This window comes from Mixophyes fleayi, chromosome 10, assembly GCF_038048845.1.
Source record: "Mixophyes fleayi isolate aMixFle1 chromosome 10, aMixFle1.hap1, whole genome shotgun sequence".
NCBI classification, from domain to species: domain Eukaryota; kingdom Metazoa; phylum Chordata; class Amphibia; order Anura; family Limnodynastidae; genus Mixophyes; species Mixophyes fleayi.
The window spans coordinates 53,052,684-53,076,071 of record NC_134411.1 but is presented as its reverse complement, the minus strand read 5'-3'; the positions used below and the strand labels follow the sequence as shown (position 1 = coordinate 53,076,071).

At 38.6% G+C, this 23,388-nt stretch overlaps 1 protein-coding gene across 6 annotated transcripts in view; it reads right to left on the bottom strand.

Moving 5' to 3' along the window:
* Positions 1-2,340: 2,340 nt before the first annotated feature.
* The window catches only part of SIPA1 (signal-induced proliferation-associated 1), a 78,140-nt gene continuing 57,092 nt past the window's right edge, over positions 2,341-23,388 (bottom strand). For 4 of the 6 annotated variants that reach the window (XM_075188760.1, XM_075188759.1, XM_075188761.1 and 1 more), the window contains 4 exons: positions 21,732-21,830; positions 13,546-13,606; positions 13,378-13,444; positions 2,341-3,170 (listed from right to left, as the gene is read on the bottom strand). In XM_075188760.1, the coding sequence (XP_075044861.1) occupies positions 3,000-3,170; positions 13,378-13,444; positions 13,546-13,606; positions 21,732-21,830 (398 nt within the window). In that variant the 3' untranslated portion in view covers positions 2,341-2,999. The remainder of the gene's footprint in view (positions 3,171-13,377; positions 13,445-13,545; positions 13,607-21,731; positions 21,831-23,388) is intronic. The other 2 variants (XM_075188764.1, XM_075188763.1) reach the window with 2 other exon arrangements.

The window sequence follows — 23,388 nt, the reverse complement described above, 5'->3', positions numbered from 1 at the left end:
AGGTTTAGACTGGAAGTGCCAAATTAGAGAACAGGAAGGAGTGTCAGAACAAGACAAGCCAGCAACAATCTGGAACATAAGTTATACCAATCAACAGGCAGATGAAACAGTCTGTGTAAGAACTCACATAAATTATCAGCAAGACAACCTGAATCGCTGGAGTACAGTTATGAAACCTAATACTCTGACACAGAACTATACACAGAGAAGGATTAAAGAGGCTGAGGAGATTGATTTGGGTGGGCCTCTGATGTCAGCAGTCACATGACCAAAAGCTCCAAAATCTTAAATGGTCACATGCCCCTTGCTATAAATAGAGGAGCAGCATGGCAGGGACCGGTGTCAGGAGCGGAGAGGAGAGCTGAGGGAGCACATAGTACATTAGATCTGGTAAGTTATAACCAGACTCAGATCCAGCACGTGACATTTAGTAAGTAAGAGTGTCCTGGCATGATTGTAAGTAGAGTGTTGACTGTAGGTATAGACATTCCTTAGGCAGGGGGAACTTATATCCTTGTGTGTCTTGAGTTAGCTGTAGCGATGCCAAGTCCTATCCGCTAACCTGAGTGGGAGAGATTGTGTGTCTATTAGTTTGGAGATATGTCAGTGCTGTTGTGTTGTAGGAATGTGATTCTAGTTGATCAATCTGTGTGATGACTTCCAATTGTCTAATATTTTACTAACATTATTCTATTGTTGATTATTGAATCTTACAGTCCACTTAAACATTAATTATTGTTAAATCTTAATTGCTTTTTATTTCATTGACTATGTCCATTGTCTGCTACTGTTTCACACCTCATATTATTTTATTATTACCTGTTTATCCCTCAACCCTATAATAGACATACTGAATGATTTTTTTACACGTCTTTAAGAGTCTGTGTGTGTGTGTGTGTGTGTGTGTGTGTGTGTGTGTGTGGCTATAGTGTCACTTGTGTAAGGTACAAGGGATCTCCAGAGTCATTCACTGGTGGAAGAATCCACATTCCCACAAGCTTGGAAAAGATTCGGGTGGAGGCACTGCGCTTTATGGATGTGAGTCCACACATGGATAAGATTCAGCGTGACACCACTCAGAGTGCTAATTATATTGGAAAATTAACTTTGCTCCCATAAGTTAATTATGATTTAATGCCGCCCCCTTAATCAAGACAAAAAGATTCCCCATAATTCATAAGACAATAGGGTCTCTTCTTATGTTCTGAATGGCAATATAGATTTCACCCCTTACAGCCACCTCTTTTTACTGGCATTTTCTTCCAGTGGTTTGCTAAACCACAGTTTTCATCCTTAGCATGTGAAAAGTCGCAATGGTGATGTGTAATTTGGTGCTTTCTTAAACTGAGGTTTTCAGGCAGTTTTCTATCTGTTTGGCCTTTTAACAAACCCACCTTTAGTAAACCCCAAATAGCTGTTGCTTACAACACAGTAAAATAGTGGCAGATATTAAGGCTGGGGGAGTAATAATAAATTACTGTAACAATAAAACAGTAAAATGTTAACCATACAGGACAAAAGCAAAAAATAAATGTACCTATAAAAGACACACAACAAAACTAAGAATGTTTAAAAGTGTCTCTGTTATGTGTTTGTGTCTTGTTCTCTCCTTACCTGCTTAGTCTTTGACTTCATTGTCATATTGTCACGACAGCTTTCATTTTTTCAAAAAATAATTATTTAAATGTTTAATATATTTTGCAATATAATGATATAAGTATCCACATTTTAGCGCAGTTTCTCTGCTTCTACTTCAATTCACTTATGTTCATGCTTAAAGGACATCTCCACTGTATAAAAAGCACTTTTAGAAATCATTTACCCAATCCCCATAACTAAATAGTGTAGGACAGTTTCTTTGCACCCCCTATCTGTGATCTGGGAGGTGGCCTGATGAAAGAGGAACTTCACCCACTACACCATTCCGTTGTTTTATTTAGTTGTGATAATACCGGTATTACGGTACTTTTCTAGCTGCATTTCAGCTCGCGGCTCAGGGAACTGCGAGCTGAAATCCGGCTTACTATTACCGTAATACCGCTCACCCCTAGTTTTTGTGTGTTTACTTGACATGAGACAAGCGCATTATTCCGGGCACATATGACATATAAAACCTAGCATTTTAGTGATATAGTTCCTTGTATCTAGATGGATGAAAAGACATATCTGCCATACAATGCTTTGTGTGTTTTGTCCTTAATGGGTGGAAGTTCTACTACTTTGAGACTATTAGCTGCCCCCATCTCTCTTTTTTTAGTCACACCCTCTACATATGACTTGTCTCATACCTGTCCTTGTTGTGTGGGGACTTGTTTTACATTTAGTCACACTGATATCAGATTTCAGACAATTATCACCCTTTATTGTCCCACATATACATTCATGATGGCAGGAGTTTTAAAGGTGATGACTGGAAGACATTTATACTCTATGTACTGTATGTACAAAGTTATTTAATGTAGGTCATCCTTCCTTGACAATATCTCATCAGAAAACACCCCTCCATTATCCCCACAACAGAAATGAACTCCCCATCACTATTTTTCATTGCAAATATCTCCCCCTGGACAGCATGTTTTTTTAACCCTTCACAGTTTTTAATCCATACCTGAATTTACAGTGGGTTTATGTGAACAGTCTCACTTGCTTCATCCCACTCGATGTGTCAATGTTTTGCTTTGTAATTTAGAAAGCTTTCACCATCTCTTCATTTAAACATTCTGAATTATTTACCTCATTTATTTGTTTCTTCGTCTAAGACAAGTCTCTTTGTTAGTGGTTCTCTGCCTTTGCCACATGTGTACACTTAAATAATTCAGTGTTTGACTTATTTTTTCAGTTGTGTCACACTTCAGCAATTACCTCCTTCTGCACATTCATTGCCCCCTACTAAATTTTCAAGCCTCCTGATCATTTTTTTTTCACGTGGGATTGGCCTTCTATGTCTTCACTTCACTGACCCTTAATGACATGGCTCCCCCATCTCTTGTTTTCTTTATTCAGTCCTCTGCTACTTTTGCACAGTCATTGGTAGTTCCTTCACAGTTGTTGACTCCACCCCTGAGTATTTTGGCACCACCTTCACGGGGCAAAGTTCCAGTGAATGCTTCTTCTTGAGTTCTTTTAAGACTCAGGACCTCCGCCTGAAGCTGTGCTCTTCCCTCTTGTTCCTGCACAAAAGTTAAATACAATGCAATTAATACTACCTCTGGAATATTAACCAAAGTTTTAGAATGTTGTCCTCTATTCATAACCACTGTTCACCAACTTTTGTATATGTAATGCTTACTCTCCAAACTAACAATGCTTGCCTCCAATTTCATGATTTATGGTACTTTTTCTTTCTTTCTTTGTACTAATCTTCCACCTCATTATCCTCTCTCTATTATTATTATTATTATTATTATTATTATTAATAATAATAATAATAATAATAATAATAATAATAATAATAATAATAATAATTTTTATTTATAGGGAGTTACATTGTGTCCGTAGCCCCGTACAGAGACAAACAAGCTAAAACAGCACGGTACAGTTAACAATAAGCACTATAACTTAGGAAGTTCAAAGCACAGCTAAAGAAACAGGCCGAAAGGTTAAGGGTGAGGGATATTGGCACAAGCTGGAAACCTTTGCCCAAGAGGGTGGGTGCGGCTGACAGGTAAGAGCCACTGAGAGGTGCAGAGAAAAGCGAGAGGAGACAGATGGCAGAAGCTCCAAGAAGGAGGTGGGCTGAGTGGCTGGAGAGCAAAGTTAAAAGTGGTGGAAACAGAAGGAGAGAGAGCCCAGCTCAAAAGAGCTTACAATCTTTATTCTTTCATGTTACCTTCCTACTTCTGTACTCTACAATTTGACTTGTTTTCCATTAGCTTCTTAGTTTTCCTATACTTTAACCATGATTTTATTACATCCCAAATAAGTCTGTACAGTGGTACATACATTGGCACTAATCTATGTTACAACCAAGCTGCAAGCTCAATATCTGGGGAACATAGAAAAAATAGCATATTTAACATGAAAGATCCCTCAGCAATCAGTAGTTCAATTGTTAGTAATAGCTATAAAATGTGTCCATGTATCAATTAGATACAAGAATAAACATTTAACGTCTATATTTAACTTTGATGTTAAATTTGTCCATGTATCAATTAGATACAAGAATAAATATTTAATGTCTGTATTTAAGTTTGATAAACTTGACAGTAAAATTATTTTCTAGGCTGAATGAATAGCAAGTGTTACAAGTGAAAGACATTAAATATTAATGTTCACAGCTGAATTGAAAAAACTGAAAATATTAATAGTCAGATTACCAAAGTTCTTCTCTTAGTCGGCAGACACCGGTCTTACCTCTAGTGAGATGAACCAATGCCCTTGTGTCAGAACTTAAGAGTCCTGACATCTGTGATTCTGCACTATTGGTGCAGTAACATTCACCCATCTGAGGTGTTGCTTTGTAATGAACTTTTGCTATTCAAGCACTGTGATAGTTAACATCATCTTCCAGCCAGTAATGAGTGTCTCTCCCAGTTATTATTGCTGATTATAGATTCTGTTCCTGGGTCCTGTCTCCTGACTTGTTCACTGTGGCTGATCCTGTGCCGAGACGTGACTACGCTATTTGCATGCCGTCTGCCACTGACCTTGTGCTTGGACTTGACTACACTACCTGCCTGCCACTTACATCTCACGTAATATTTGGATTGGTTTCCACTGGCTGTTACCCTCTGTCTGATCATCGCCATCAGTCAGCATTTTCTCAGTTCCTGGACATCTGGACAACCAACTGTGAGTGGCTTTTATTATCTAGTCTAGTCTTCAATATTGCACTTCTGTTTTGCCACTGTGGTGCGCTGTAGATAAGATACTAATACCAGTACGTGCTTACGTCCTGAGGGCAGCTGAGTACCGATGAGCATGTATACATTCTATGGGTTATGGAGTTCCTATAGTTGAACATTATGATTAGCTTGAATGTACTCTCAAAGCAGACCATCTCTGGCCTTACAATTGAGATAAGAGCCAAATGCTTATCTGTAGCTTGCAAGAAGATACCTCCACTTTATAGCAGTCTAAGTGCAGAATGTCAAACATAAAGCTTCATGTGACTGTCTCACTGTGTTTCATTTCTTTAGTGAATGAAATAGTGGCTAATACGTTGATTTACAATAGTTCATTGGGCAAAATGCTTTTCTTGATAAATCTATGGAGAAGAAATAGAGGGCCTGACCCATTAAGGAGATCAAAGTTAAAAAAAAGGAGTAACTTTGCACCTTGGCAATACCATGTTGCATTGTAGAGGGAGATAAATGCAAAATGTGGGGTCAGATTTATAGTTGGGATAAGGCATGTCCTAAATCAACTATCAAGTATTATGTGCTACAAGAAAAATCAACCAGTATTTTCCTTACATGGCAAAATAATAAACTAATTTGCACCCCTTGCATTGTAACATGATTTGTCCAGGGTCAAATTTACTTCTATTTTGCCTTCATCTCCTTTATGACTCAGGCCCAGAGTGTTTACTAAGTCTGGCCAGTCATAACTGAAATGTATTTATTTATTACTTGTTAACAGTTATTAATATATGCAGTGTTTACAGAGAATATTTATTATTTCACATCAGTCCCTGTCCCAATCCAGATTCCCAACCACATTGATACACAACTTATATGTAGCAAATAACCTATGTATAAAAGATTTTATATTTTCATAAACATAATAAAACAAACATATAAATAAATAAACATGAGAAACTTAAATAACTTTAATAAGAATTAAACTTAAATTACTGAAAGTTTATGTATTAAAATAAATAAATCAAATTAATGAATAAGTACAAGGTTTAACATGGTTGGATCTGATGTACAGTCATGGCCAAAAGTTTTGAGAATATTGGTTTTCACAAAATTTGCTGCTTAAGTGTTTTTAGACCTTTTTTTCCAGATGTTGCTGTGGTATACTGAAGTAAAATTACAAGCATTTCATAAGTGTCAAAGGCTTTTATTGACAATTACATTAAGTTTATGCAAAGAGTCAATATTTGCAGTGTTGACCCTTTTTTTTGAAGAGCTCTGCAATTCCCCCAGGCATGCTGTCAATCAACTTCTGGGCCACACACTGGCTGATAGCCGCCAGGGCCGTCTCTTCGACTGAGCCCGTCCGAGGCAGCGCTCTTAATGAAAAAAAAACCTGCAAAAAAAATGTTAAAAAATACTTACCTTGCGGTCACGCGGTCACGTCAGGTGGCAATCCGGCTCCCACCCTGGTCTCCTCCTTCATGCTGCGCTCGAATGACATCATCACGCCCGACATTCTCATTGCGGAGCGCAGCACGGAGGAGTCACACGCGCGCGCGAGAAAACTAGCAGCAGCAATGAATCGGAAAAAAGAAGAGAAGAGGATCGGAGAACAAGCCGATTAAAAGGTAAGTTAAGGGGGATTTGAAAATAAAATTTAAAATAAAATTAAAAAAAATATACATATAAAATCACTTTTTTTTTTACACACACACACACACACACTGCTTTCATTGCTCTGTCTGTTGGATAACATTACCAGTATCTATCATTATTCTGCATGTTTGGACAAGTACACACTGCAACACCTCTTGGATATTTCTTTTGATAACTGCAGGTTTATATTTGATGAGCATACTGTAGAATTGTTTGTGGTTGTCAATGATAGATGTATTGCTAATATGTACATGTGGGAATATATGTATCTAGAATAAGATTTGTGCAGGCATTGTGATTTGTTTTTATTTTATGCATTTTATAGCCTTTAACAGGTTGCAGTTGTCAATATTACAAAAAAAGGTTTATATAATTGATTGGGCACCCCTCTATGAGGACTATAAAAAGGTCCTTTGCACTAAAGAAGTTGAACAGCTATGTTATAAAAAATTATGCATGGACTATTACTATTCATGTGAATAAGAAATAAGTAGTATTTTTAAGTTACAGTATGTGTCTGAGCAAACCATTTGATAACTCACAGATATATATATATATATATATATATATATATATATAAAATCCCCTATTTTTTACACACACACACACACACACATATATATATATATATATATATATATATATATATATATATGTATAAATATATATATATATCTATAATATAAATGTCTAGTGGTGTGTGTTAGTCTGTCTGTGTGTGTATGTGTGTGGAAAAAATAAAACCAAGCTGCAGCGCCACCTGCTGGGCAGAGTTATACACTGACCTACTAAATTCTTAGTGTGTGTGAAAAAAAAAAATCAGAAAGGGCTGAAATTTGGTATACTAAGATGTTTTTAATTTGTTAATTTAATTTGTTAATTGTTAAAAGTGTTTATAAAGATTTAAAAAAAATATATATATATTTCTTGAAGGAGAAGTGACAGTTGGGAGTGGTTGGTGGTTGCCGGGGGTGACAGTGGGGAGTGGTTGGTGGTTGCTGGGGGTGACAGAGTGAGAGGAGTGTGATACTCAGGACCGCTGAGAGAGATCCCTGTGTCTGGATAGACATCTGGATAGATGTGGTGATGAAGATGAAGGATGAGGTGATGGAGAAGAATGATGAGGTGGTGACATGTGGACAAAACAACGTTAAAAAAGGGCGCTTACGTCGGGAAGTAACGCTCTTTCCCTGAGGAGGCCTGGGCTATGGCCCAAATGCATGACAAGAACCTTTTTAACACCTTAAGTAGCTTAATTTGACTAGAATGCATGAGAATCATGCACGGGTTAACTTATAAATATATATATATATATATATATATATATATATATATATATATAGATATAGATATATATATATAGGGGTCCTGGTGCACTGCTTTGCCCGGGGGCCCATAATGAGGTTAAGATGGCCCTAATGGCCACCCATTCTTGCCTAATCAATGCTTGGAGTTTGTCAGAATTTGTGGGTTTTTGTTTGTCCACCCGCCTCCCTGTCTTGGGAGTTTCCTGGCCATGGACCCAAAATTTTGATGTTTTGATCCCCGAGCCACTTAGTTATCACTTTTGCCTTATGGTAAGGTGCTCCTTCATGCTGGAAAAGGCATTGTCACCAAACTGTTCTTGGATGGTTACGAGAAGTTGCTCCTGGAGGATGTTTTGGAACCATTCTTTATTCAAGGCTGTGTTCTTAGGCAAAATTGTGAGTGAGCCCACTCCCTTGGCTGAAAAGCAACTCCACACATGAATGGTCTCAGGATGCTTTACTGTTGACATGACATAGGACTGATGGTAGTCCTCACCTTTCCTTCTCCGGACATGCATTTTTCCAGATGCCCCAAACAATCTGGAAGGGGATTCATCAGAGAAAATGACTTTACCCCATTCCAATCCCTGTACTTTTTGCAGAATATCAATCTGTACCTGATGTTTTTTTCTGGAAAGAAGTGGCTTTTTTTGCTAGCCTTCTTGACACCAAGCCATCCTCCAAAATTCTACGCCTCACTGTGCGTGCAGATGTACCCACATCTGTCTGCTGCCATTCCTGTGCAAGCTCTGCACTGGTGGTGTCCCGATTCCGCAGCTGAATCAACTCTAGGAGACGGTCATGTCGCTTGCTGGGCGTTCTTGAGCACCCAGAAGCCTCCTTCACAACTATTGAACCTCTCTCCTTGAAGTTCTTGATGATCCAATAAATGGTTGATTTAGGTGTAATCTTACTAGCAGCAATATCCATGCCTGTGAAGCCCTTTTTGTGCAAAGCAATGATGACTGCACATGTTTCCTTGCAGGTAACCATGGTTAACAGAGGAAGAATGATGATTTCAAGAACCACCCTCCTTTTAAAATTTCCAGTCTGTTATTCTAACTCAATCAGCAAGACAGAGTGATCTCCAGCCTTGTCCTCATAAACACTCTCACCTGTGTTAATGAGAAAATCACTGACCTGATGTCTGACTTTGAAATTAATTGGAATTCATCTGATCACTCTTCATGACATTCTTGAGTATATGCAAATTGCCAGCATAAAAACTGAGGTAGCAGATTTTGTAAAAAATAATATATGTGTCATTCTCAGAACTTTTGGCCATGTCTGTATTCCAATAGTTAGACGCCACCTGATATAGCTTAACAGGCTAGATTAAAAGTCTCATTCAGTTTGCCTGGGTAAATGGACCTAACCCAAGAATGTTTCTCTCAAACAAACTTTGAAATGCATTCTATCCTTGACAATTTGAAAGAATCAACCATACTCTTATGGTGAGAAACAAAGTCTCTAAGAGCACCGTGGTTTTATACACTGTTTAATATATTTCAACGATGCTCCCTAAAGCAACAGCAAGTTCTTGTGGTCCACACTCAAGTACATAAAAAAATTGTGTTGTAATTAATACAATTTTTGATCTGAAATACTTCTCCTGAAGAAAAATAAATAAACATATATCTCTTATTTACAATAAGGGCCTGATTCACTAAGAAATGCAAAACGAATACAGTGTGCATTTTTTTTTTAACGAACGTTAATTGGGCACGTCCATATTCAGCTGCAAGCGAATCTGAAGAAACGTCGCTTGCTGAATACAGGTCTAGGTATCTCTGTTCTGACAGACACAATACACTGCAGAGTACGTCCAATACATATGAATATAAAGTCCCTGCAGAACGCACAGAAAAAAAAATCAATTATTGTTCCCTGTTAATATAGTCATCAATGAAAAAGCATTCTTTTAAAAAGTAGTTTTTATTTTTTCCATGGAATTCACATATGATGATGTTATGAATGTCTACTGTACATAACATTCATTTTTACCATTGCTCTTGATTGCAAACACATGTTTTAGCATACATACATGACCGTTACCATTATAGCTCAGTACTTACACCTTCCCAGCGCAAGTGATTTGGCAGAAAAACACGTACCTTAGAGATGCCCAGAGCATGAATTGGGTGCTGCTGCATGCGCTTGAGCTTGACACACCCTAGCTTGACCACACGCAACGCCCCTCCACGCTCCACCTGTGAAATTGTAGGTTGTCGGAAGTGTCCTTTGAGATCGAAGATGAATTGGATGTTCTTGTGTGCAGTGAAGTATAATCCTTTCTGAGCACCCGCAGTACGATTTTACGCAAAATACGGCACATTTCTGCATTTATGTTCCTTAATGAACCAGGCCCTAAATGTTTACCTCAGCTCTTAATTTAGAGAACTTGTACCCTATGAAATTTCCTGGAGCACTAGGGTCAATTTTGATAACAGCCAATTAACCTACCAGTATGTTTTGGGAGTGTGGGAGGAAACCCACGCAAACACAGGGAGAACATACAAACTCCTCATAGATAAGGCCATGGACGGGAATTGAACTCATGACCCCAGCGCTGTGAGGCAGCAGTGCTAACCACTAGGCCACTGTGCTGCCTATAAAGACAGTTATACTGTTCACAGATCCCTACACTGTTCCTGACCATCCCTTTTAAGGGATTTATTTCTGTGCACAGCTTTATCCAACAAATCCAATGGATATCCCTGTGCTATGACAGCGCTATACAAGGTTTGTGTTTTTTCAATAAAGTCTTTGATGAACAATTGCACTTTATTTTCCTAAATTGACCATAAAATACATTATTAAGCTAAGTCTTACAATCCTTGCTATCATAATAAAAGTCATTATTAGTACTCACAGGGTTTTGATACATTTTTGGAATTTATATACTTTCAAGCAGAGGCAGACAGGGTGACATCCAGATAATTAATAATGTGAGAGAAAAACTCGTAAGTGAAAGTAAGGGTGAAAGAATAAGTGTTAAAATGCACAATGAAATTCTGAATAAAGTTTCTTCCCCACAGATTTAACAAGAAAATCATTCTGCCCAAAAAAATTGGTTAATGTAAATCACGGTTATTATTACTCATTCAATAAAAAAATGGCATAGTAACATATTGGGGTAAACACATCAAACTGTGAGTTTTTGGCGGACATAACTAGAATCTTATTGGTTGCTATAGGCAATATACAAACCCTCCAGAAATTTGCAGCGTAATACATTTACCCCATGGAGTCTTTTTCATATCCCACAGTGAGGCTTTAATATAGTGGAGGTATCGCCTTGTGAGCCATGGGTAACCGCAAGCCTCCTATACTGGTATATTGGTTCATCTAACTCTATGTAGTCCACTGACCAGGAGGAGAAGTTAGAGGTCTATTTATTCAGCTGCAATGAGTCAAAGATGGCCATCACAGCTTGTCTTTTAATTTATCAAGACGTTAAAGCAGGAAAAATTACAGATTTCTCCTGCCTTAACATGTTTAACGCTGGTCACTGCAGTTCCCATAGATTTCCAGCAATGCATGGTGTTACCTTACCTTTTCAATGAAGTCCAAAACCACTGGAGTAGACGCCGTGGATCCATCGCCGCTTCCCATTGCTATGCTAATGTGCGACCTTAGCGGCGCATGTGCAATAACCACACAAGGGTCAGTTCCTCCATTCGCCAGCAGCGCAAGGTTTACAGTGATACAAAAGGATACTTAGTGCTACCCACTAACTAACCAATTATAAATAGACCCCATAGGCTCTTTTGGGGCTAATTTAGCAAAGGACAAAAAGCCCTACTGCTGGTAAAAACATCTGTTATTCCTTATGCCCTATACAACAAAGGATTAATGCCAGTGATAACACTGCTAGTGGTAAACTCCAATAGTGAGAGGTAAATGAACTGCCTCAATACATCTTCTCTATCTCCATTTTGGGTTGTTAATAACAAATGAAAATCATAAAAAAATGCATTATTATTTGAATAAAGCATTTTCATGTATAAGGCTAATTTAGTATGTTTGATCTATTATTAAACATTTTGTAATATGTCTTACGTATGCGCATAACTGCAGGGACTGGCCCATCAACGCCGGTATTGCCGGGGCAGCTGAATATCGCTCAGCTTCCTCTGCAATATTTTTGTAATAAATTGCAGTGATAAGGGTTTTTTATATAACTCTGGGAACGATTGATAATTAGGCCCCTTATTCTATTTTATTTTCAATTTCAGCAGTGAACATTAAAACTAAATGCCTTTCCGTCAGCTTCTAATATATGTGAGTAATTTAGCCTCGAACATTAAGGGGGGTATTCAATTGACCACGAGATTTTTTTTAAGACTGCGTTAAGTCATTTTAACGCTGTTTTTTATCATTTTCGAGTGGGTTAACTTTAGCCGCGATTCAATTCCATTTTTACTGCTCAGTTTTTTTTCATGAAATGGTCCTCTCGCGCTCCAGTAGAAGGTCTATTGAAAGTATAGGATGTGCAAGAGGCAGCCGCGTTAAAAGCAATTGTTAAAATTGTTTTTTAACGCAGCGCGGTAAACAGGCAAATATGCTGTTTTATCTCGCAACTCCTTGGGGTGTGATAAAAATAAGGAAACCTCTGAAAACTATTTGAAATCATGTAATAATGTGGAAAAAAAAGTTAAACTATGTTTAGCACCAATGCCTAACATGTAAAAGTTGATTTTCTTGTGAAAAAATAATGAAATAAAAAAAACATAAAAAAAAAACCTAAATCACTAATTAATTATATTCATGTATGTTTTTGGTACAAATATGTATGTACTAATGTGTTTTGACATGGTATAGATGATTCTATGTTAAAAAATAGGTCAATAAAAAAATATGATAAAGAAAGTACTGTAATGTAGATATTATCAATGTGTTATGCCCTCTAATGTATGAAAATGTATGCAAAACCAACCTTTTTGTTGTGTTATACACGACCGCGTTAAGACTCCACTTCCCTCCCCTAAAAACTCGTAAACACAATGATTACCGCGCAGGGGCAGCGTTCCCTATTTTTTCCATTAAATTGCACGAGTTTTTGAGCTGCGTTAACTACAAACGATCGCTATAGCAGTTAAAAACCCGCGGGTGATTTTTTTTTTTAACACTGCGGGAAAAAACCCAAAAACTTGTGATCAATTGAATACCCCCCTAGTATACCGTGGAGTACATCATAGCTGCATACAGGCATCTAACATATACTTTGTAATCAAACTGATACTTATTACTAACTATTGAACCACTGACGTGTGAGGGTTCTTAGGTAAACATGCTCATGTTTACTTTATATGTTTTATAGACTCCTATTTGTATGTGATAAACATATAATTCAACTATTTGTAGAAGAGCAATTGTGATTTTACTTTTAATATATATATTTATATATAAAAATATTTAATATATATAATGTATTCATGTATTAACATATATTATATTGCCATTAGGCTATCATCAGCCTGATGACTGCAAGTTGTGTACCTCCATTAACGCTGATCATATTGTGACTTCTGCATCCCAAAAATGTCCCCCCCACCAAAGTAAGTATTTGACTCATTTTCATGTTTATGTACGACTTTTTCTTCCCTCACCCTTCTAAGGTCTTCCTGCAGTTTCTTCAGCTTCATTTCCAGCTCTGTAACTTTGTCATTGAGATTTCTATAAAAAGAGAGACCTCTATTAGTATAGAGGAAGCCACAGAGAGTTCTGATTGTGTTAAACATACAGCCCTGAGGAATACAGTCATGTGTGCCTCTTACCCAGATGTTGCTGGGATCGAGCTGTGAGCTCCTAAATCATTTTTAAAGGCTGGCACCTGTTCTGTAAAAACAAAAAGTATAAAAACAAAATAAAAGTAAATCTCTTTATCACATTTTTTTCACTGGTGAAATATATCCTCAGCTATTTTACATTTTGTTTTGTTTTGTTTTGTTTCTGTAAAATCTACAGCAGCTTTTAATATTTTAATTTGAACATGCCAGTAAGTCTAAAATATATGTTATATGAAAAAGGTATTGTGTATCCAACAAAATGTATGAGTTAAATCATCCCCGACTGTAAAATATTATAAGGAGCTCTGTAAATAATATTTTATACAGGCCTCTGAAATTACTTGTATTTAACAGTTAAATAAATAAAATAAATAAAAGATTTTGCTATTTTAAATACCATTTACAGGAGGCAGTTTGGGTGAGAGGCTATAGTAAGGTCAGGTGCAGTAGTTGTGCTGTGTGTATTTTTTGCAGTGTAATATGTAGCTGAGATAAATTGAAAGGAATAAAGATAATAATCTGTAAGTATTATTCAAAGATTATAAATCTCTAATTTAGATTTAGATGTCCTGATTTCTTCCCAGGTAGTGGGAGAATTACGGCGTAATGGCTCACATTCTTATATATACCAGAATATACACAGCAGCAGTTTTATAATCTATCTGATCAGGTAATCAGAAACATAGAACTGAAATGGATAATAACAAAGAATAGTTTGTATTTCTATACATAGCAGTTGTTAATGTACTATCAAGTTCTGACAAGACAAAGGCTCACCGGTACTCAGTTGCTCCCAGGTCTTGTGCTATGGTATACAAGTTTATATCTATTGGCTGTGGCATACAAGGAAATATAGGAGATTATAACCTGATAATACTAAACAGCAGTCTACAAACTGCAATACATACATGCAAAAAAAACAAGGACTAACCAAATAGAATTTGATGTGAGTAATAGGCAGGAAGAACTGCAACAAACTGAGGTCTGTGCAAGTACCAGAATTCCTGTAACAAGCTGAAGCCAGTGAGAGCAGCAGGCAAGAAAAATCATAACAATCTGAAGACAGTGCAAATGGCAAACCAGAGTAACTGAGGCAAAGTCAGAGCAGGTGACTGACCAAAATATATCTATAACAAGCTGAGGTCAGCGCAGACGGCATCCAAAAGTAAACTTTAAATAAGACAAGGTTGGTATAGGCAGCAGATAGATTCATTGTTGAACTAGCAGAGTCAAAATGCAAGAAGACTAAAATAATACTGTGCACGAACGCCAGGGTAGCATACACTATAACCGGCCATGAGTGAATGACACAGAGTGCCTAATAACCCCACCTGAACCAATCCAAAACAGCCTATTAGTCCTGCCCTCACATTGCTAATGAAAATACCTGAGTCAAAGGGTCTCAAGGAAACCATGTACACAGTCTAAACATGCTGGGATGCAGAGGTACTCCTGCATGTAGAACCTCTTCATTCAAAACCACTTGCTCAGATTTTGGTCTTTTATTTAGAACCTTTGGTTCAGTCTCAAAAAATCTAATTGATGGCATTACCTGAAATTCTTGAAGATGCCTTATTGGGCACTTAGAATGTCAACTCACTTTATGCTACCAAGCACATAGAGGAAGGTAACTCATAACTGAATTTTGGAATGTATTGAATTTTTTAATGAAACTAATGTAATTACATCTGGCTTGTAACTAGTTTAAAGTTGAACACAATTCTTATCTGCAACTCTCTAGCACTGTAATGGGTTTGCCAGTGGCATCTTCATTGGCTAAAGAAAACACTTTATTTCCAGGTATTTCAACTATATTTTCTATTAGTTAAGATATTTTTTTATACCTGGATGGGCAGGTACGAGGAATTTGATGTTGTTGTTTAATCTTTGAACTCTCTTAACATTTACCTTAGATTCCCATTAGATTCATGAGTGCTTCAGATTTGGCTCAGATTCATTGTCTATATTTTATACTGGAAATACTTTATTCACTGCTACTTACCACACAAATACAGATCACACGTGTTTGGTACACTGAGGATGGTTCATCCATTCACATTATGGGTAGTATTTTGATCTCACACATGTTTTGAATCATCAGGAATAACACAAATGACCAGAGATGTAATATTCAACTTTACACTCCAAGCATGTATGAGCAACTTATTACATCTGTACAACACTACATACATGACCTATTTATCCCTAAGGCTAATGCAAGAGATGACAGACTCCATTTTTTATACAATTTTGCCAAGACTTTTTTCTACTACTAGTCCATTGATCTCAAAGACGGACTTCAGAGCAGCTATAAATCTTAAGGACAATTCATCATGGTTTAGCTACTGAAAAGTCTTTACTATCCATTTTCATAAATAAAGCTATGATGGGTCATAGAAAAGGGTCATAATTGGAGGAATCTACTTTGCATATATTCTTAGACCAGTACAAGCTCTTCTTGGCTTCCTACTCAAAAAAAAGGATGTTTTGTGTTAGTCCAATTGCATTACATGTTTAATTACTTGGTGATATTTTTCACCATCCTCAGTCAGGCAAAGTCATTAATTTCCAGCACAGACTGACCTGTGTATATTTGTCCTTGCTGTTTAATCTACGAATTCAAGATTAGAGGATGTCTAACCTTAAGATGGACTTCAGAGCACATATAACTGCAGAATAGTAGATACTTTTGGTATAGAATCTGAGGACCATATGGCAGAGGTCATTTTCCCAAAGTGATTCAAGATGGATTCACAGTTTACAAGCTTCAGCCCCTAATGGGTTAAATGAGTAGATGAACTATTCCAATTTTTTTTAATTATTTGATTTTTTTATTCTCCACAATTTCTATTATATAGAAAATGATTGTGCTTCATGGGCTAGTGATTCTTTAATGGCATGCTGAAGAGACGTCTGAGAAATGCATTGTATCCGTTGAATGGATGAGAACTATTCTTATTTTATCTTTTTCAATTTATTTTATTGCAATTACTTGAATTTTTAATATGGTATATGCCTGATCATGCATTTTCTATTTCCTTAAAATGCAAACTCTAACTGTATTTTTCATACAAAACATACAACTTCTTTTAAAAGATTGTGAAATATCGATGACATCAGTGTAATAAATGTTCAAAGCTTGTTTTTTCTTTGGCACAGATCAATGCAATATATCTTGTTTCTAGACTGTCATGTTTGCTACACAGTGTACACTATTGGTGTGTCTGTCTCCGCCCTCCCACCCCCGCCCCTTTGGAACACAAGCAAATGACTGAAGAGGAGAAAAACTTTGCAGATAAAGCGGACAGATATCTGACGAACTATACACTATCAGTTCTTCTACATCTAACATCCACCGGTGGACAACGGTGCAATATTGTCCAAACCGTATATATCACCAACACTGGGTGAGTGCGTTTCATTGCTCAAAAGAGATATATTTATCACACAAAGTACACTATTATCCCTCCTTTTTATTGTTGGTTTTATACTAGAATTTTCATTATCTCCACACAACAGAATAATCTTCCCATTTTAAACTAGAAGAATTATATAAGCAAGGATACTAGCTTCCATTGTTTTCCTAGCTGCTATTTGTAATCTTGGAGGTTGTCTGCTACCGCTGATCACCATTTTCTTTTAAGCCTATTAATTTTTAGGCTATTTTTATTTATTAAATGTGCACTAGTTCTCACAGGTTGTGGCCCAGCATGTGTTGTCTCTCCATGGCTGTACATTTGCATTTGCATCCAGATTAGAATTCTGGAAGCTAACAAGAGTCCTGACGCTATGGGTGAGGACTGACATATATATACAGCATATAATATATATATATATATATATATATATATATATATAGATATATATATATATACTACGTAAAAAGGAAGAAGTTGTTCGCGTGTGCTTCTGCAGTAGCGGGCTTTTGCCACAAGTGGTGTCAGAAGTGGGATGCTCCGGGAAGCAAGTTTCCGCTACCCAACCTGCGCAAACGTCAACATGGAGGAAGTACTGAGAACCCTCGTGAATGTGGCCGCTGCGCAGCAAGAACAGCTAGCTCAGATGCTACGAGTTGCCGAGTTAAGCCCGGTGAGGCATGACAGAAATGAACCACTTGGTCCTGTTATCCAGAAAATGTTGCCAGGTGATGACAGAGAAGCATATCTGGTGTCCTTTGAGAGACTTGCAAAAAGGGCAAAATGGCCTCCTAAAGACTGGGCTGAGAGGCTGGCGCCATATCTGACTGGTGAAGCTCAGCGAGCTTATATGGATCTAGATGAGGAACGTTCCTCTGACTATCTGTGCCTAAAGTCTGAGATATTGGCTCGCATTGGAGTTTCCGGGCCAGGCCGACCCCAGCGCTATCACCAATGGCGCTATGATAAAGAAAAACCGGTTAGAGCGCAAGTGGCTGAGCTTTCTAAAATTTTAAAGAAATGGCTGCAGCCTGAGGAGAATTCGCCTTCTCGGATTATTGTAGTTCTGGCGATAGATCACTGCATCCGGGGGCTGAATCACGATTTGCAAAGGTGGGTTCTGCAATCAGACCCACAAACTTATGAAGAGCTTGCCACCGTGGTAGAAAGGTTTTGTGCGCTACAGCAAATGACTAAAGAACCTGCATTTGTGCCAAAGCCGCTGCCACGCCAAAAGCCAGGTTTGACAATCCTTGCTACAGGGCCCAATGGCAAAACTGCTACGGACAGAGGGCCAGGTGCAAAGCTGTCTAATCTGAAATGTTTTGAATGTGGTGAGCCAGGCCACTTTAAGGCAGAGTGTCCTAAACTACCGGAACCCATGGACTGTTCCGTGGCACATATTGGGTCTGCTTTTCCAAGCTGTTTTACCATGAGTCCCACATCAGGAAGTCCTTGTTTGTTCCGGATGACTGTGCTAATCAACCAAAACCTTGTTCTGGCCTTGGTTGATAAGGGAAGTGAACTCTCATTGGTTTCCAGCTCTGCCTTACCCGAAACCATAACTTCTCGGTTGCCCAAGGTGAAGGTTCTTTGCGTATATGGCACGACAGAGGAGTATGAAAGACCAATACTACCAGTCACACTCAAAGACAAAACTGTTATGGAGGTAGCTGCCATAGCACCTAAACTCCCATATCCACTCATTTTGGGGCGAGACTTCCCACTGTTTAATGATGTCCTCGGTGAGCGGATCCGGCCGGACATGCCGGCAATTGATGCAACGGTCGGAAGCCCAGTCTTAACCGCCTAAGAATCCACAACATCTGGGCATCGATCTTTGGGAACCGCCAAACCAGAATGCCATCCTGGGAGTCACAGCAGGAGTTCCACAAAAGCATCCACCTGCGGGGAAACATGGACAGTGCAAACTAGCATTGGTCGGTGATGTCGCAGATGAGCCCACCCCGCCTGTCAGTGAGGATACGGACTGTTCCGCAATACCAATTTTGTTTCCTTTGCAGGACTTTGCTCGAGACCAACTTAATAATGCCACTTTGGAACATGCCTACAAAAGTGTGACTGAGGTAAATGGGGTAGCAAAAGCCGCCCAGCCTGCAGAAGGTATACCATATTTTATTGTTAAAAATAATTTCCTGTATGGAGTTGCTACTGTAAAGGGGGATAAAGTAGAACAATTAATGGTTCCTCAGGTCCATGTAACCCTAGTGTTAAAAGCAGCACATACACATGTCTGTGGGGGACACCTAGGGGAGGATAAAACACGGGAACGAGTTCTGCTTAGGTTTTACTGGCCCTGTGTACACATGGCAGTGAAAAATTATTGCCGGTCCTGTCCCATTTGTCAGAGAACCTGTCCCAAACCCATGTACAGGGCACCTCTCATTCCAATTCCAATAGTACAAGTTCCCTTTGAATGGATAGCTATGGACCTTGTGGGGCCACTGGAAAAATCTGCACGTGGGCACCAATATATACTAGTGGTGCTTGACTATGCAACCAGGTATCCAGAGGCAATTCCCCTACGAAACATAAAGTCCAGCACCATAGCTAAGGAACTTGTATTGATGTTTACACGCTTGGGAATACCCAAAGAAATTCTCACAGATCAGGGTGTTCCATTCATGCCTAAGCTGATGAAGGACATGTGCCAGTTGCTAGGGGTTACGGCGCTTCACACCTCTGTATGCCATCCACAAACAGATGGCTTGGTGGAACGCTTTAACCGCACATTAAAGCACATGCTCAGGAAAGCAGTGGCTCAAGAAAAAAAAAGATTGGGACACTCTTATTCCCTATTTGATGTTTGCCATCCGTGAGGTACCTCAAGCTTCAACAGGGTTTAGTCCCTTTGAGTTATTGTTTGGGAGACAGCCCAGGGGTATCTTGGATATGTTAAAAGAAGGGTGGGAGCAGCAAGGTCCCAGGGAGCCAAATCTGGTACAATTTGTGTCACAAATGTATGAGAGGCTAGGAAAGATAGGGCCCATTGTGCAGCAACATGTAAATGAGGCTCAGGAACGACAGAGAAAAAGTTATGATAAAAGTGCTGTTGTTCGATCTTTCAAGCCTGGGGACAAGGTCCTAGTCCTGGTTCCCACCCAGGAAAGCAAACTTTTCGCTCATTGGCAGGGCCCATATGAAGTTCTAGAGGCTGTCGGTCCTGTCAATTACAGAGTCCGCCAGTTAGGTAGTAGAAGGGAGGAGCAAATATACCATGTTAACCTCCTTAAACCTTGGCATGATGAGAAAACCTCTCCTCAGGTAGTGAGTACTGCCATTGAAACGTCTGAAGTGCCCATAGAGCCAGCTTTGTCCATTCAGCAGAGACAACAGACTGAAGAAATGATTCCCCGGAACAGGGATGTCTTCTCTTCCATTCCTGGGCGCACTACCTTAATCGAACACGACATTGTCACTGCGCCAGGAGTCATTGTAAAGCAGAAGCCTTATCGTATTCCAGAAGCCAGACGGGTGGACGTGAGGAAGGAGGTCGAGAAGATGCTCCAGTTAGATGTAATTGAAGAGTCCACTAGTGAATGGAATAGTCCCATTGTGCTTGTCCCGAAACCCAATGGGACAATTAGGTTCTGCAATGACTTTAGGCGCCTAAACAGTATGTCGCAGTTTGATGCCTATCCGATGCCACGTGTGGATGAACTAGTGCAAAATCTTGCTGGTAGCAATTATTTAACAACCCTTGATCTAACAAAGGGTTATTGGCAAGTTCCCCTGACTTCCACGGCCAAGCCAAAGACTTCATTTTCCACCCCTGATGGTCTCTATCAATATAAAGTCCTACCCTTTGGGTTGCATGGGGCACCTACCACCTTCCAAAGGGCCTTGAATAGATTGCTACGACCTCACACAGCTTATGCAGCCGCTTACCTGGACGATATAGTGATTTATACCCCAGACTGGGGATCACATTTAGCCAAAGTTGAGGCGGTCTTAGCTTCATTAAGGTCAGCAGGATTAACAGCTAACCCAGAGAAATGTGATGGGTGTTTTCTTTTAAAGAGAAGGTGGGTGTGTCACCTGTCCATCAAGCTAAGGCTGGGGGAGGAGTAACATGTATAAAAGCTTGTTTGTGCCATTTGTTCAGGGAGATCAACGCTGGGGAAGCTGGCTGGTCTTGAGAGAGCTGAACTATGTCTAGCTAGCGTTTAGGGTCTCCAAGAAATGCTGTGAAATCTGTACGGTGTCAAAACCTTTACCATCCTGACAATAAAACTACGTAAAAAGGAAGAAGTTGTTCGCGTGTCCTTCTGCAGTAGCGGGCTTTTGCCACAATATATATATATATATATATATATATATATATATATATATATATATGAATTTCTAAATATAATAGCTTGTTTGCCTTTATCCACCTAGTGTCAGTGGCCACAGCATGTCTCACAGCAAGGGGAAGGAGACAGATTCAGCCTCTGCTAATAGCATAGATACAAGATGACTTCCGTCACTGTGCTATGGAGAACCATTAAAAGTGTAATAGTCAATTTCCTATTTTAAAACTCAGACATCTAAATCAATTCTTGTTTGCTGCTTTATAGATAACAGCTTAGTTTGCGACTGCTTGGCACTTAGTTTCTTTTTTTTTTTACAGGTTCCAGTATTTAGTGATATTGCTATCCTCCAGATAGAGGTAAAGCCTATTGAACAAGACTGTCTATTTTTATTGATTTGAACAAGATTTTTTTTTTTAATTTTGTAATCAGTATTACAACTTACCTTCTTTAGACATGGCCTCCAGTATGCTGTTACAGGCCAGAGTGAGATCGGAAATACTCTGCCACTCATCTTCAAGCGATTGGGGAGCTGGTGAAAGTGCTGTGAAATAAACCAGTCATATAACAGTCATACTAAGATGATAACGATAATATATTCTTAAAACACCATTTTCACGTAAGTAGGATAGTTTCTTGTTACCAGTGGGGGTCAATAATAACACAACTGCTGCACAAATTTTGTTAGTTTATAAAGTTATAAGGCAGCAACTTGTTAAGATACAAGTGAGGGGTTTATGTCTTGAAATATTGTATACTAACATTTGTGAAGTGCTTGAGGTTGTTGCTAATCACACACTATAGTTTGCATTTAGCGACTATACTTTAGTTTCTACAATATGCTTGTTTTTGTAATTTATCTGGGTTTGCCACTACATGAACATATGTCGTGCTCTAATGACCTGAGCAGGTACAAGACAATGCACTTGCTAATCATGGCTGAAGCCCAAAGGTGTCTACAAAAGTGAGATCAGCCATAAACCCAGAGAAAGACAGCTGTTTTCGCTGGAGAATGGCCATCACATCAATCTACACAATTTATGAAGGGGTTAATGCTCCTGCATTAACATATTTTATGTGGAGTTACTGCAGTCTCCATAGAACTCTATGTGTATTGCGATGTTAGTAATTAATGAGGCAAACTAACACCATCTCAGAATGGCATTAAGTTACCTGTTTTTATGGGATCCTGTGAAGCCAGAAAGGATTTGATTGATTCCCCGCTGGGTCAAATCCTATGCATTTCACTTTCTGCATTCGCTGGCAGTATTAGGCTTGTGTAGAAGGGAAGAAAGGGTTTGCCAGGGCTCCCTGATAAGCTGTGGAACTGCATTATGTATCTCTGCAGTGTACAGCAACACAGAGTGGGTGTTACAGCTACTCAATAGTAAATAGACCCCAAAGTTTCCAAGCTGGGCCCCAAAGTTATCATCAAACTTGCACTATACCCAACTGCATTTATTTGTCCCTACACCCCATTACATAAATTCAGTTTCTTAATTAAAAAAGACCCAATTACTTACAAAAAAACGTTTCCCAAAACTAAAGAATTATCAAAGGATCTCAAAAAGTCTCCGCCCACCTGTTACTATAACAAGCATTGTGGAGTCAACACTTTTCTGTCACATTGTAATAAATATCACTCTAGAAATCAGAAGCATAAAGTTTTAAATAAATACAGTGTTTAGCACAGTGCTGTTTATCACAATGTGTGATCTCATTGCAGGATTAATAGTAATAGTCTGAAAGGAACCCTGGTAACACAAGACAAAACCTGAGTACTCCTGCGATGATCAGTAATATAAAGGAAGGTGATCATGTACATGTAATTTGTGGCAATTTATTTATATTAGAATTACAAGTGACATACACTGGTGCTCAAAGTGCAGGGGGTCCCAGGTAATATACAGAGATGTTTGAGAAAGACAAATGGGGCTGAAACTGATTTTGCATGATTAAAGTTCCCGTGGGTCCCAGTTTTTTCAGGACAGTCCCATTTTTTCTACCATAACCTATATGTGGATTTTATGACTTCAGGTTACCCAGTTGTCTGTGTTTATTTATTTTAAAGTTAAGGAAGCCCCAATTGTCATTTTTGTGAC